The sequence below is a fragment of the Phaethon lepturus genome, unplaced genomic scaffold, assembly GCF_000687285.1.
Source record: "Phaethon lepturus isolate BGI_N335 unplaced genomic scaffold, ASM68728v1 scaffold34080, whole genome shotgun sequence".
NCBI classification, from domain to species: Eukaryota; Metazoa; Chordata; class Aves; order Phaethontiformes; family Phaethontidae; genus Phaethon; species Phaethon lepturus.
The window spans coordinates 28,200-43,792 of NW_010510402.1; the positions used below are offsets into that span (position 1 = coordinate 28,200).

The 15,593-nt window shown below is 41.8% G+C and overlaps 1 protein-coding gene across 1 annotated transcript in view; it reads right to left on the reverse strand.

The window, feature by feature from the left end:
- KCTD15 (potassium channel tetramerization domain containing 15) overlaps positions 1 to 13,085 on the reverse strand; it is a 39,356-nt gene extending 26,271 nt beyond the window's left edge. The window contains exons 1-2 of the mRNA XM_010296888.1: positions 13,068 to 13,085; positions 11,459 to 11,634 (exon numbers count right to left, since the gene is read on the reverse strand). Of these exons, the coding sequence (XP_010295190.1) occupies positions 11,459 to 11,634; positions 13,068 to 13,085 (194 nt within the window). The remainder of the gene's footprint in view (positions 1 to 11,458; positions 11,635 to 13,067) is intronic.
- Positions 13,086 to 15,593: the final 2,508 nt, after the last annotated feature.

A 15,593-nucleotide genomic window follows, 5' to 3' on the forward strand; every position in this document is an offset into this window, starting at 1 on the left:
ATGAAAGGCAGAAGCAGAAAGGAATTTCCAGTAAGTTTTTTGTTACTGCAGCCGGAGAGCAGAGACAGAGAGGAAGTGACCCACTGACACGTCCGCTGGGAAAAGCCCAGCTCCACAGCCACATTCCCGAAGAAAGGGGGCTATGGAGACGGAACCTGCACCTGGGAAGGAGACAGCAATACACCTGCTGCACAGAGGACACTTGCCCTACAGAATTAAGCTTAGCAAAAACTTTAAAAATAGTAAGAAAACCATTAAGTGTTAGATTCTGATGAGATATTGAAAGCTGAACCTGGTTTTTTTATGTGACTGCGAGAGATTCATTCTTAAATACAATACTATCGTCATGGATTTGATTGTGGTCCCAGTGAAGTCAAGGCCAAAACATCCTTTGATTTAATTGAAAGCAGAAGCAAACCCCAGCTTTAACCCTCACGTCTGCGAACAGAATATAACTGGATGTGAACAGAAGAGGAAATACGTTTGGAACTGGTTACAAATCCATGCATGATTCCTCCTCCCCGCCCTGGGTAAGATTAAAAAGCATTTAATAAATAATAATAAAGATTTATTTTTTTCCTCATTCAACAGCAGTGTTAAGTACCACCGGCCCAAATTCAGCCCTTGTTCCCTCCCAGACAACCCCAGCAGAAGCAGAGGACCCAGTTTCTCTCTGTTGTCATTTACTGGTTCCCATGGAGCTCCACTAGACAAATTTGTCCGTGAAATTGTACGTCAGTTTTGCAATGGCAGATTTTAGGCAGCGGTCTCCCGAACGGCACACCACATTCCCCAAATGCCAAAGCTGCAGCCTTTGATATAAATTGTACCAGAATAACTTGTTGGCATAACACCGTATGGCACCAAAGAGGTTAAAAGAGCCCCTGGTTTTCATCGTCCACTTTCTCGAGAGAGATTTGCTGCTGCAAAAGCATCTACTAGATCTAAATGGATTACCTGCAGCACTGGAAGCATCTGCACTCCATTAGGAGAGAGGCGTAACGGAAGCCTGCCCTTTGGACTGGGATTCCTTCAGCGTTTCAGCTTTACGGTGCAAATCTCAGTCTCCAATGCTTGCCAACTGATCCCTTCTGAGTCTGACCAAGAGTAACGGTGCAAATGCTGCATAATAGCTTCCCAGCATCCACGTGCAGGACTCCTTTCAGGTTTTGCTTTATGTGGTCCTCAGCAGATAAAAAAGCAGCAATTTTAGCCTTTGAATGCATACCATACTGCAGTAGAGTGAAATCAACACAGTACAGGTGAACACCGGAATACGTCTGCTCAGCCTATCTGTCCTGGTGCCCAGCTCTGACAGGCAGGCAGTCGTCACAGTGACTGCATCAATACGGAATGCAATCGTGCGCACATGTGAAGCTAACAGCCATTCTGACTGGCAGAGTTTCAAGTGAGCGCAATCAGGTGAAAACAAAAAAAACCTCCAAAATGTTTACAGCTGTCATTTCTTTTTTAAGCATCACAAGATTGAAGTACATGCTAATCACAGCAGATGAGATGAAGGAGTAGGCAGTTTGGTGGACAGAGCACAGAGACATGAGTTTATAACTCTGTAGTTTAATTCCAGCTCTGCAGCTTTTCCCAGCTATCAAACTGGGTTAGGAGAGCCACCAACCTGGTGTAACTCTCCATCAACGGAGTTATACCAGGGATGATAATGACTGACAATACTTACCTGTTTTAGTCACCAGATTATGCATTTCATGTCAGTACAGCACAAGGGAGCAAGCTGTGGTACTGCAAGGGCTAGGTATGCTCCTCAATTTATTACATTTCATGCAGCAGAGAAACTTGGCAAAGTCAATGTGGCTAGCAGCAGCATGGGGCACGACCTGCGTCAGCTACAGCGTGATTTCCTCCACACCATCTTGCTACTCTGTGCTTGAAGAGCTCTAGCCTCCCTTATGCTTTCACATATGAATCCTGTGTTTGCATGCCTGCATATTTCTTCTATTTAAATATGCACTTTGTTCTTAAAGATTTTATTAACCCATGAATACATTAATTCTGATTTCAGTTATACAGGTACAAATTTGGAATAACTCCTTCAAAACCAGCGGAGTCATCTCTTTACGAAAGCCGTCTGACCAGGAAAGGCACATGCACGTACCCGTAAGTGCACGATGCTTCGTCTTCATTTGCCTGTTAGTTTTACAACCTTCAGATCTTTTTGAGACCAAGTACTGTGGATACCCAGCAGAAGCATCTTACTACAAAGTTCAGATGCTTGTAACTCCTCTCCACACATCACATCAGTATACATCCCTGGTGTAATTCCACAGAGGTCAACAGGGTTACACTAGGGATTACTCTGGCCAGGTTTATTACTAGGGCAGTTTTCTAAAAGAATAGGGCTTATTTTGTTTCCATTTACACTTATGGTAAAACTCTCATTGACTTCACTGGAAGAGAGATTTGGCCCAACATACCAACATCCAAACCACCTCCATTTATTTCAGTGAAAGTAAGGCAAGGAATTAATAAGGTCCAATGTATTTTTAAATCTTAGATTTCATAAATGATCACAAGCATGTAGGTCACAATATATACACAGAACGACACCTACGACAACCACCAGTGGGATCATTAAAATAATTAAGTTAGGCCTAGAGACAAATTCATTTCATAACATGTTCCTTGCAAAATAGATACCCCCTTGCTTCATAATCTAGGGAGCCTGTTTTATAAACTTCCTAAGCAGTTCATGAAATATCCCCCTAAGCAGACCAGGTCTACTTGCCATTGCAGGGTCTTTATAAATCAAAAGTTTATAAACCAAAAGACAAACACCAGTGACGTGTACTCAAAGACCAAATATGAAGAGGTAACGCCTTGTCTGCTCCACTGGTATGGTGGTTAGCTGTGACCTCAGGACACGATTTCCAGTACAAAGCTACTGAATCCACATTTTTACATAACTCCTCTCCATGCAATCAGAGAGCTGGATGCACAGCACATGAAGAAACAATCAATAAAGGAAATTCCCCTTTGCTTTAAGTGTAAAGCTGCTACACCTATGAACCTCAGCACAGGTGCAGTACTCCATGCAGTACACCATGCTCATCGGCAGGAAACATCCTCCACTAACAGCACGTAAAAGGAGGAGACAGGTTACTTCCACAGCATCCTATAGGAGTGGTTTCTCAAAATGTGCTAATGCTTTTCATGTTACTGCCCTGAAAATGGCTGCTGAAAAATATTTAAATTGTCCTGCTGGCACCAAAGCACCCTGTCAGGTGAGTGGTAAGAAAAAGTAGCAATGAAGGGAATGACAAACTTGACCAACTAACCTCAGAAACTGCTATAGAGTGCTAAACAAACAAACAAACAAAAAAGTTGAATTTTTGGTCTCCTTGTCTGCTGGCTGCTCTTTTTGAATTTTAATAAACCATACTAGTTTTCAATCTCTTGTAAACAGGAAGGGTGGGAATTACTAATGTGCTAAGTGTAACTCAGCTAGAGTCATGTTATCATTGCAGAAGAAGAAACGGAAGAGCAGAAAATGAGACAAGGACAGCTGGGTTTTGCACCAAAGGTACTGGACATACTGTTCAATGTTCATCTTCTGGACTCCTCTCAGAGGCCATTAAGTGACATCCCTCCTGACCACAGCTAGGCTGTATGGAGATGCCTGTTCTCTCTTTTGACTAGCTGAGCTGAATAAGCTAGTATCTGGATAGGAATGTGCAACTTTCTCAAATTCAGGTTGTTTGGGCAGCCTGTGCCAGGTGTAGCAACACAGCCATAATTTTATTTCTGTAAGTCAGATGAGTGTGATTTGCTATCTTCTCCTACCCGTGACCAGCTTGGTCTGTCCCTTCCTAGATGCCATAATACCCATTTATGCCTAGAACTGCACACAATCCAGGCTGTAAATGTATACAGACAACCAGTAATTTCTGAGAAAGTGTTCGTCAGAGACTAGCTGGCAGTATTGTCTTGTACGTTTCATCAAATATTCCAAGTAAACACACAAATAATTCATTCATCAACAGGGCCCAGTCTCAGCACCCAATTACAGTAAGATTTGTACTCCCAAAGGGTAAACTCTGCTTTCCTCTCCAGAGCCTGTGGGCAGTCCCTGGGCAAGTGGCTGTGCCGGGCAAGGCAGTGGTTATGAAGTTGAGTAAGGAGTAAACACCTTTATCACAGCAGACAGCTCAGCTCTGCTGTGGTTCCCTACATGCCAGTTAGTAGGAGATCCTGGAGAGGTGGACACAGACAGGTCTGAAGAATCAGTTTCCATAAAAATTCCTTCCCTCCTGTCTCCCCAAGTCACTGGAGTGAAGAGTTAGGGTTACAGGGACTATTCTCCTTTACCCCCAAAGCCACCAGTCCAGCTGTGCAACAACAGCCCTGGGTGATGCCTAGAAATCTGCTATCATGGTGTATTTCCATGGGCTCTGCCACACCCTGAACCCAGGATTTTTTCCCATTAGTGAAAACTAGAGACAGGGTATCTAACATCATCATTCCCAGCTGTAATTAGATCCCTGTTACAGATTATTTTTATTTTCCATAGAGGCTAAGCCATGTGCCCCTCCTCTGGCACAGGTCATGCCCTGGTGCTCCTAGACCCAGGACCAGGGCAAGTCCTGCCAGTTCAAATGGCTCCTCACCTCCACCCGCTGCGCTCTGCCCCGCACGCTGCCCGGGAGCTGTGCTGGATGCGTCCTACCAGTAATGCACATCTGCCCATAGGAACTAATGCTTCACACCTTTCCCAGAGCTTACTGGAACACTGCACGGACTTGTGTGACCTCAGCCATCCAGCAGCCGTACAAAACAGCAATACTTGGCTTCGCAGATTGGGAAAGACTGGTTCATTTTACACTATCTGATTCAGCAGCCTGGCAATGAGAGTTCCTTCACTTGCTCCAGCTCCCACTCTTGGTAAGTGCAACATCCGCAGCCAGACTGGGAGGGAGAGAGAGGATGGGAAAGGGAAAGGTGCTTTTAAAACGATTTTTTCCTTAAGCGTTCTGCTGGTCAAAATTCCCTTTAGAAACCAAAGAGAGATGTTCCCAGCCAACAATCAAATAAGAAAAACTCAAAAGATTTAGCTCTAAATTGCAGGTGCATGAAATGAAACCGAAAATTATTTTCATCTCCATGAAAATTCTTATGTTGATGCTGCATATAACCAAAACCTCAGGCTTTCGGCTCCTTTACTTGTCCTCATCTGCAGCACACACCTGATCGCCTTAAACAATGGCAGAGCCCCGGGCAGCCCTGGCAGGCTCACCCCTCTCTGTAGAGCTGCCACACCGGTGTGCAGTGTCGTTATGTGTGCGCAGTGCTCACGCACCATGCCCATAACCTGCATCTGAGCATTTGTAACATGCAGGAAAAACACTTGCTCCTGCCTCTTCAGGTGTTTTGCTTTAAAGTCTGTGTATGCTTTAAGTTCACAATACCTATTAAAATTAATGAGCTTTGCACTGCAGCTCACATGCAGGCACATTTTGTAGCGCTCTGCCTGAACGTGGGCTGCTGGCTCCGACTCAGAAACTCTTTGCCTTTTGGGTAATATACAACAGTTCATAGCCCACAAGTGTCAGAGCCTGGTGTCACCACAGACAGGGCACTCAACAACTGACCTCGGTGAGAAGAGCAGTACCTTATGAAGAGTGAAATGTGCCATGGCAGGATGCTTGCCTGCATCCTTCACTCTGCTTAAAACAGTGTCATTTAGTGGGTATGCAAGGGTGAGAGAGGGATTGAAGGCACCATCCCTTCGACCAACCCCACCCAGATGTGGGGTTGGGTGAGCAGCATGGAACGGCTATGGCACAAAGAGGTCTGGGAGACACTTAAGTCAGGATGGACGCTACTGATGCCACAGTCGTGCAGGACTGCTGCGGCACAGGGCTGTCAGGAGGCTGCGCTGGCCCAGGAGAGCTGACACCGCTTCTGCTCCGGACCAGGATCCTGCCCTCGAATGTGCTGTGCTTTCGCAGCCACCAACAATCTCTGGTTATGAATAAATCCAGTCTTCATTCCACCTAACCTGTCCGGAGTACAGGCCTTGCTTAAGGACTGCCAGCATGGGCTAAGAGACAAAATTTGCTAATCAGACGTTGTTTTCAGGCAGTAACATCAATAATACACAGATTTGAGGGGAAATTAGCAAATAAGTTATTATACGAGTGACACTGGATTGATCCTACACGAGCAAGAAATGTGAGATGTTCTTGGGTATGCCAAGTCTGGAGAATTATATATCCTAAACATATCTGCGTAAAGAATTGACCTGCTCCCTCCCTGGAAGTGCAGAGCAGGATCCAGAACGGAGCCCTTAAGGGATGATGTGGAAAATCTGTCTTGTAGATCTCTGTAGCAGGTGTGTTTGAGCTTATGAAACCACTGTATCTGGCTATACAGCATCATCAGTCATGTTCTGTCAGGGACAACAGAGAGGTCCTAAAATTTGGAGAAGAGCATTCCCCTGCACTCAGTCCAGCCCGGTGTGGCTGCAGAAAAGTGTGGGGAAGCAGAAGATCTCAGGCGTCAGTGCTGAGTTGCAGCAACCAGAGAGATGGAGGTGCTGGAGGAAAAGGTAGGGGAATTAAAAACCACAGATACCTACACAGCACCTAGAATCAAAAGGTCATGTTTGGTAGGAGAGCTTGTCTGAGGTCTATACAAGAATGATGGTTTGTTTTGACAAGAAACACTCAGAGGAGAAGACACATGCTTTAGGGGACTCCTTTGTAAATCACCAAAAAAGTCCATGGGTTCAGAGGAAAATGAGGCAGGTATATGCCTGGAAAACTCTACTACGTCTTGTAACAGCTACGATCATGTCATTAGTTTCTGAAACAGTAATAAAGCCTGTGCTGATCGTCTTTGGAGGATGGAGCCTCCAGAGAAGGGGGTGCTAAAGCCCAGGTGCCCCAAGAGCCGAGATCAGGACTTGCACTATGTTAGCACTGGCTCAGCATGCCTTGGGCTGTGTTCCATGGGCCAAAAAGCTCCATTCTCCTGGAGAGGAAAGACTGGGACCAGAGACATCCCAAACACAGCGCGCTACAAACTGTCAGGGGGAAGCTCCCTGGGGTCTGTGCACCCACACCATGCCCATCAAGGCATCCCCACTTCAATTAATTATTCCTGCTCGCTTCTGTCACGTGACTAACACCACAGAAAGCATGAGCTTTTATAAATACATTTCAAACAAAAGAACATACTTAACTTTAACAGAGGGTTATACAACAAATACTAATTAACCAAGAATGTAAGCTAAATATATTTACCTTTTATAGCAGAACAACTCAGAGCTCACAGCGATTCTCTGAGTTAAAAAAGGCTGTGAAAAGGACAGGCTTCTGATGAAACATCTTGTTCTACTTTCTAACAGAAATTCAAAGTGATATCAGAATTTCCAGTGAAATCGAGAAGCTGGGGCTTGATGTGGTATACAGGGATTTGGAAGTTCTACTTCTTTTCCACTTGAAGTCAATGAGATGTCTGCCACTGAGTTCAGTGGGAGTAAGACTGGAGGATCTGGCAATGCCTTTGGGTATTCCTGACTGCACGTTAGGAGCTTGGACTTTTGGTGTGGGCTTGTTTTTTATATGCAAGAATTGTCTCACTCCCTTAGATAAATACAAATTGCAACTCACTTTATAGATATGCTAGAGCTTTTGCAGCCTTTACAATCTGTCATATAAATCCATACTCAAGTGTCAATGTGTGAAGGGGCTGCTTTAGAGGTCCTCTGGGTGAAAATATGAATGGAATTTCTAGAAGAAATGCCCTCAAAGATGAATAATTTGTCTACTTTGCCAGTTACTTTAGAAATAAGCTGTTAATGGTAAGAGCCACTAGACTGAATTCAACAGTATTTTCTTCTTTCTACCTGTAACTCACGACTACCAGAGTTGGGAGTTTTGGTGGGAGAACTTGCTGAAAATAAACTATTGAAATTGAGGCTCAGACACAGGTAAGCGAACGTCAGCCTCACTGTACCTCTAAAGGTTGTTAACTTTAGTGGCAATTTGGGTATGCAGGGAAAGCAGCCTCAAGTAGCTATAAGAAAAGGAATTAATAATATCATTTCTGATATAATTTCCATGATATAATTAATTATAATCATTTCTGATATAATTTCCATGACCACCATCATTATGCTGTTGTTGGTCACAATTTCTTTTCTATGATTTTCATTTTCCTTGCCTTTTCACCCTCTGAAAGGCCAGCTTGCTTTCTTGCACGGTGTTTCATTCAACAAGCCAACTGGAACGGCGTGTAAAAGTAGTACGTAAGGTGAGTGTGAGTGGTTTAGAAATCATCTTTGACAGTGACTGTTTAACCCTCTTCTCCTTTGTCACACCAGTGGTACACTACTCAAATTCTCTCCTTTTTAGATGACAGAATTTATGTAGCCCATAAAAATCTACTGGAAAGAGGGCATCTACCCCCTTTAATGCCTAATCTGGCACCTTTTACTTATGCAAATTTAATCAATGGACAAATGGTCTCCTCACAGCAGCTGCACTTATACAAAAAACATCAAAGACTTTGACAAAGTTATTCTGAAACAACTGTGGGATCACTGAAATGCAATATTTGGCCTCCGAGTTCACATCACCAGCCATCCGCTGACATGAGTAAGACTTCCAGAATTGGGTCCTTTCTCTCCCCAAATTAGAGCCAGCCACTTAACTTGGGAACAGCCAAGCAGAGCGAGGTGAGCGCGCTGAGCACAGTCAATCCTAACAAATTACAATAAGAAATGTATCACACTGCCTGCTGTCAGGTGTAATTTATATCATACCAGAGGGGTGACTGGAGAGCAGGTATAGGCAGGAACTGGTCATACCTATACTTGCTCCTGCTGGGCCTGATCTTGCAAGCTGCTGAGAGCTCTTCCCTCCCATTGAAGTCAACGTGAACTGAGTTTGTTCAGGACCTAACAGGATTCGGCCTCCTCAAAATACTATGGAAGGGTAAACACGATTTGATGGTTTGGGTTTTTTTTTTTTCTGTTTCCCATTACCATGTAATGTCTCTGTGTATGCATACCCTGACCGTACTTATACACAAGCTCACAATCTGTATGTGTCCTTAAACATACATGTACAGCATATACTACAAGCTAAAAGCCTACTCAGGATTTTGGAGCACAGAGAAAGAAATAGAGGTTATAACACAAATAAGCAGGAAGTTTATTCCCACAGCTTTCAATTTTAGTGAGTGCAAACTGTATTTTATGTGACTGGAGCTAAGATTTAGCAAAGCATTTCAGCATACATCCTTTGCTGAAATACAATCTACAAATTTGTTTGATTTCTTAGATTTGAAGCTTTTAAGCTCATGTTCAAACCAAGAGTTTAATATGCTGTCCAAAATAATCCAGAAAGCTCTGGAGTGTGGCGGAGTACGGCTATGCACCAAATTTTAAAAAAATAAATAAAAAATTACAGTCTACCCTCCATCCATATAACCCTCCTTCATAACGTATGTAGCAATACGTCCTATTTAGCATGCTGAAGGCTTATATTTTGCTGTAAAAGCATACATGGCTACTATTTAACCTTTGTGATTTACAGGTCTCATCCTCTAAGCTGTTACTCCAGTGAGAACTGAAGTTTCAGCAGCTGAAAAAGCATTCAAGCCTTCTGAGATAACACAGCAATACAAACGTAAGACAATACACAGAAAAACACCAGGCAGCTCGTGAGCTCTGGTAAGGCACAGTTTCGTACTTTTAGTTTAAACAAAGTACAAAACCTGAAGAAATGCACTTTTGTTATTTAGCAAACAGAAGAAAAAAAGAAAGTGGTTTAGATCAGTACTCCGTTCTTTTTAAATAAAATCTGTGAATTTATGTATATTCTCGCAAAGGTTCCATAACTGAAATTTTTATTAAGTAAGTCTAATATGGGGCATATTTTTAAAATTGTGTCATCAGTGATATTTTAAAATGTGGAAACAGAGGTGCTACTCCATTACAACTGCTGAATCTTCCCTGTATTTTTTAATACTACGAAGCGTTTGTCTGCTTCTGTTATAAATCCCTCCTCACTGAAGACATTTCTCCCCTACAATTAAAGAAGTACCACACAGACATCATTAAACAGACACTGTCCAGAAAAATCATACTGCTTTGGCCTAGCCATAAAATATATGTATTTTAATAATTGTTTATTTTCCACAGACAATTTCATCAGTTCCCTCTCCTCGGTATGAAATCACGGCCATATGCTTTATGACATCAGAGGCGTTACAAGGTGTCTCCACAAATGTCATTTATTGCTTGGGAAACCTGCCAAATCTGTGTAAAATTCCCTAGTTCTTTTAAAGGAAAAATCTTCAAATGAAACTAGAGCTTTACACTGGTTGGCATACCAAAAAAATATATCTATCCCTTATGGAAATACTGGCCATGCAGGTAGAAAAACCTCTGGCAACAAAACCTGCTGACCTGGGCTTTTGAGTCAATAGTGCCTCCTTTAACCAGTCTGCTGGGCACCCCGGCACTGCACATCCACAGCTGCTCTTGGTTACAGATGAGGCACTTACCCTTCCGAAAAACAAGCAGTCTGAATGACAAAAAGCTGAATTGTTTTAGCGATCGTAACTGTAAATCTAAATCGGATGTATTTTAACGTAGTGCTCCAATGAATATGCTTTAACCCTTAAAACAGAGGTGCCTTCCACGCTACTGTCACAGGCCCGATGCTGCTCCAGATTCCTCATCCTTCACAATGCCCAGTAACCCGCAGGACTGGGAGCCGGGCAAATCATAAAGAGCCTCTGTGTCATACACACAAATATACTCTCATGCCACATCTATTCAGAATTTGACGTATCTGTAGTCCACTCTGTGATAATACTGGCCAGATCCAAATAAATCTTGTCAGACATGTCACTAACCTGTCCAGCATAGATCAGCTACCTTTAAACATGCAAAGATTCAGTCTAATCTGCAGCTGCAAGCAGACCGAGCAGGTCTGCCAACCACCGCCCAAAGAAAATGACCACTGACACCGAGGCACACAACTACCACTAAGGTTAGGATTTTGGCTGGCCGACAGAAGCATCCATGAGCCCTAGTGTAACAGAGCTGTTCTGTTTTCTTAAAGGAAGAAAACAAAGGAATTTTTTCCCCTAAATCTGAAGGAAAGAAGTTGCTTGGTACAGTTGGAAATAATCTAGGGCGGCACACCAACAGGTGCTTCAAACGTATCAGACGAGTGCAGAAGACGTTGAAAGAGAAAATTAATAGAGTCTCTAAATAATACATAAGTTTTACAGGCTTTTTTTTCCTGTAGAACCCCAGTGAAGTTACTATATAAATCGGAAACTGAATTATTCATAACTAGTGAATATATAATAAATCGTATTTCTCACCGAAATATTCCTCACAGGTACATGCGCCTTTCCATGCGATGAACAGAAATGGGCAGCGAGCCTGAAAATGCCAAGGTCTTACCTGGAGTCTGGGTACTTTGTCAAGGTAGCCAGGCTGCTGGTGTACATGTGTCCTCCTACATCGATGTGCACGGGAGCATTGGACTTGGTGAGTTGAGCTGGGAGAGGAATTCCTTGAGCAGCCAGAGGAGACACCGGGGACCGTGTTAGAGACAGACGGGACATGCTTCTTCCCTCCTGCAAAGGGAAGGCAAAAAAGAACAGTTTCTCTTAAATGTAGCAGTGTGTTACCTTTCTTTCCAGTGTGATCACAGATCTAATCAGATCATTTTTGCATCTGCCTGATCACATATTCAGCTAACAAATTATTGCCACCACTGTAATTAAGTGTATTTGCATCATTTTCTTCAAAGTACCAGAGGGGAAGAGAAAGATGCTTATTAGCAATAAGAAATCAAGAAAAAAATTTTTCAAGGTGTCAGCCTCAAGGGGCATAAAACAAACTGCAAAATTCTAATTAAAGGTCGCAGGCTTATGTGTTAGATGTGAAATATCCCCTGACAAACGAATAACCAATTTGTGAATTGGGATTCAGGGGGTTTTGCAAGTTTGTCTCAGTAACGAGACACCTCTAAATTAGTGACTTCCTCGGTACCTAAGGCATTTAGTTTATACATGTAGTAAATTTCACATCAAACTAAGATAAATTTTCTGGTTTATTTTCAATAATTGTGAAATAAATGGATAAATTTCAGTTAAGCCTTAATATTAGACATAAAGAACTAGTAAGCTTTCAAACTGAAGGAAATTAATACCTGGAAGCAGTGAAAACAGGAAGATCTATAAACTGACCCATGCTTTCATGACAAGACGCATTAGAAATAACTGTACAATCTGGCATGTGAAATTACAAATTCAACAGTCCACCTAATGTTTACTGCCCTACAAATATTTGAAAATTAGTGAAATTTCTGAATTGAGTCCAAAAATCTCCACCTGACATACAAAGAAAAAAATACTGAAATGTCTTAAAAATGAACAGGACAACCGTACCAAAAGAAAATTCCTCAATTCTCTTCTGCAAGAAAGGCACAGCTTATTCTGCATGAAACATGTGTCTCAAAGCTGATTTCAGTTAAATCGGTATAGACAGCATACATGTCAAACAGAAACAAAACCTTTATAAAAGTTTAAGAAAATGTCCCTCCATTCTCCCCCCTTATGGGTAAAGCAACATATGCAAAGCATTACAGTTGGAGACATTTCTGAATATAATCTAATTTTCTTGGTATTTTGTTCTGCAAGCATGCTACCAAGCATCCAGGCTCTTCCTTACATCTGACAAGCACTTTACATGAAGCATTGCAAAGTGAATTCCCCTTTCTCCCACATTACTTTTGACAATGTTTCTTAGAACTAAAGCTGGTCTTGCCTTTCTCTTCGCAGTCAGTATTTTGCACAAGATGCCTGGCTATGACACTCGAACATGCAATTAGCAACATTCTTTGGAAAAATAAATAAATAAATACATTGATCTAAATAGAAAGGGATTGAAAAATCTTAATACATCTGGACAGCTTCACAAAGTCATCACAACATCTCCATTTACTGCATTTCATCTTGGTTAGCTCCTAAGAATTTCCTGCATCTACAGCACAGAAATACATCACCCCATTATGAATCCACATCCTTTTCTCTTCCGAGGCTGGACGGACATCTGCACTGAACACGAAGCAAATACCAACTCTGTCCTAGGACTTCTGTGTCAGCCGATGAGAAATTGGGCATTAACATTTTTACTACAGCACCACCTTCGAGGAAAGTGACTGAATCCTTTCATGACTGAAGACGTTGCTTTCTTGTTTCCCACAAGAGCCTGTTGTGGGCAATCTTCAGTAAATATGTCATATAGCATAAATAAAAGAACTAACTTTTAAAAACAACTTAGTATGTAAGTACCTAAAGTATTTTGGCGATGTGTTTACTAATCTGTGGGTGCCTCATCCATCTGCCAACACAGACAAAGGTTGTTTTTTTTTCTTACCAAAGAGCATTGTAAACTCATGTTCACTCTCTACTCCTTCACTTAAATGAAAGGGTCAGAAGATCCAGGCTGAATGTCAACCCTGTCTTTGTTCAGACCCCAACTATTATCCCTAATGATAAAGGTACAGACCTTGCACGGTACAGATCTGCCTTAGAAATAAATCTCACGCAGTTTCACAAAACAAGTGCCTAATTAGGGCTCATCTGCACCCCTTGTTACAATTTCCAAATGAAATCAAAGGACTTCCAGTCCTCTGTAAATGCGTCTTACACTTAACCATTTGTCTTGAAATACAGACTTCAGTTTTAAAATATGCACAGATAGCTAAAGATCAAGTGATCTGAATCTATTTGTGCATATTTAAACACTGCTGCTATCTTAGGATTTTGTTTAATGTTAGTATACCAGTAAATTCCTTGATCTGTAAAGAGTCTGAGGTTTCTCAGTGAGGCCATACTCACACAGTAGATATTTAATTTATACTATTCACTGGAGGGACCTTTTGAACAATCCTCTCCTTTTGGCATCTCTCAGCTAGAGCATGTCTTGAAAAAAACACTTAATTATAGAAAATCATTGGAAAGCTAAAATAGTTCTCAAACTTTTATGGCTTTTCATACTTACTGAGGGTGCCACTGGCTTTTTGGGGGAGGGGAGAAGAAGGGGAATTAAAACATACGCTTTTCCCCTGGTTTATTCATATTAAAAAAATGAATCCAATGTTTTTATTAAAGTTGTGGAATTCAGCCACTTTCGTGTGAGCAAATTATCAAAGGGCGTAATTGCTAAGCACTACATAAAGGGCACCGAAAACACTCCTATTGCTCCCAAAAAATAAATACCCCCTGTTTCTTAAGGTACCGTAACCCTATTTCTAATGACTCCTTCCTCTTCTTAATGTAAAACGCAGCTAAAATTCATCGCACTGAGTAATGTACTTATTTTATGCACAGAGCAAAATCCTAAATGTATTTATCCAGTGAAAGCCTTTATACACATATTTTCTAATACTGATGTGAAAATTAAAACCTTAAGGGTAAATATCGCAGAAACACTAACAAACTTCATTTATTAAACCATGTAAAATAATCCTTGCTCTTTAGTTGCCTACAACAGGATATAGCATCCCAACTAGTGGCACAGGCAATAACCCTGCTCTAATAAGTAACACAGGAACCTGCTGAAGGCAAAATCAATAGAGCCTGATTCCCAAATTATCTGAATATTTAGTTTTTCAAACATTACACACCAAGATCTTTCAGAGCCAGCTTATCTTTTTCTGCCTTTCTAAGCTAACTGCATAAGTACTGCTTGTAAAAACTATTTGCCCATGCAAAGTGAAATAATCACAATGCCATGCTCATTTACACACAAAATGATTTTGTGTCCCATTGTGCTCACAGTTGTTCAGCTCTCTAGGGGTGATTAAACTAGCTATGCTGCTACAGCTTGAGATGATTTCACTGAATCGTTTCTCCATGAAGTTGCTTCTTTGCTAAGCTGTTATTTTAACCATAAAAGGTAAACAGAAGGCAGTTGTAAGAGCTCCATTCAGCTCCGTGCCCAGGGCTATAACCCTAGGGCAGAGAATGCTGAAAGACTGCAGAATTTTCCAGGGTGTTGCCTTTCTTGCTCTAAAGCCTTCAGGAATACTGTTCATTTAATACACACTCTAGATGATACATTTCAGATCCTGCTAAAAGAAAGACTTCAAAAGTGTAAGAACTTTTGGGCGGATGAAGCTTTCCCACCTCTGCACATAGCTCGGGGCCATGGTAACCAATACTGCTGCTGATGTTGGGAAAATACAGCAAAAATAAACTGCACAGAACAGAGCAGACAGATAGGGACAAGGGAGGTGAAAGGTTGCAGGAAAGAACCAGGCAGCAGTCTGGAAGGGATAACGAGAAGAAAGGGGAAAGCATGAAAAAGGAGGCGGCTCTGAAGGAGGGACAAAGTTAAATCAAGGAGCAGGCACTTAAAAGACTACAGATGGGAAGCAAGACTAATTAAGGATGTAAAAGCGCTTTGTTTCTAAAGTTTATTGTTGCCAGGATAAAAATTAATTGAAACTAATGCTGTTATTCACTCGTGCAGTTTAATGCCTTCATGCACATTTGAGACGTGAAATGCAAACGGCAGGTTTAAG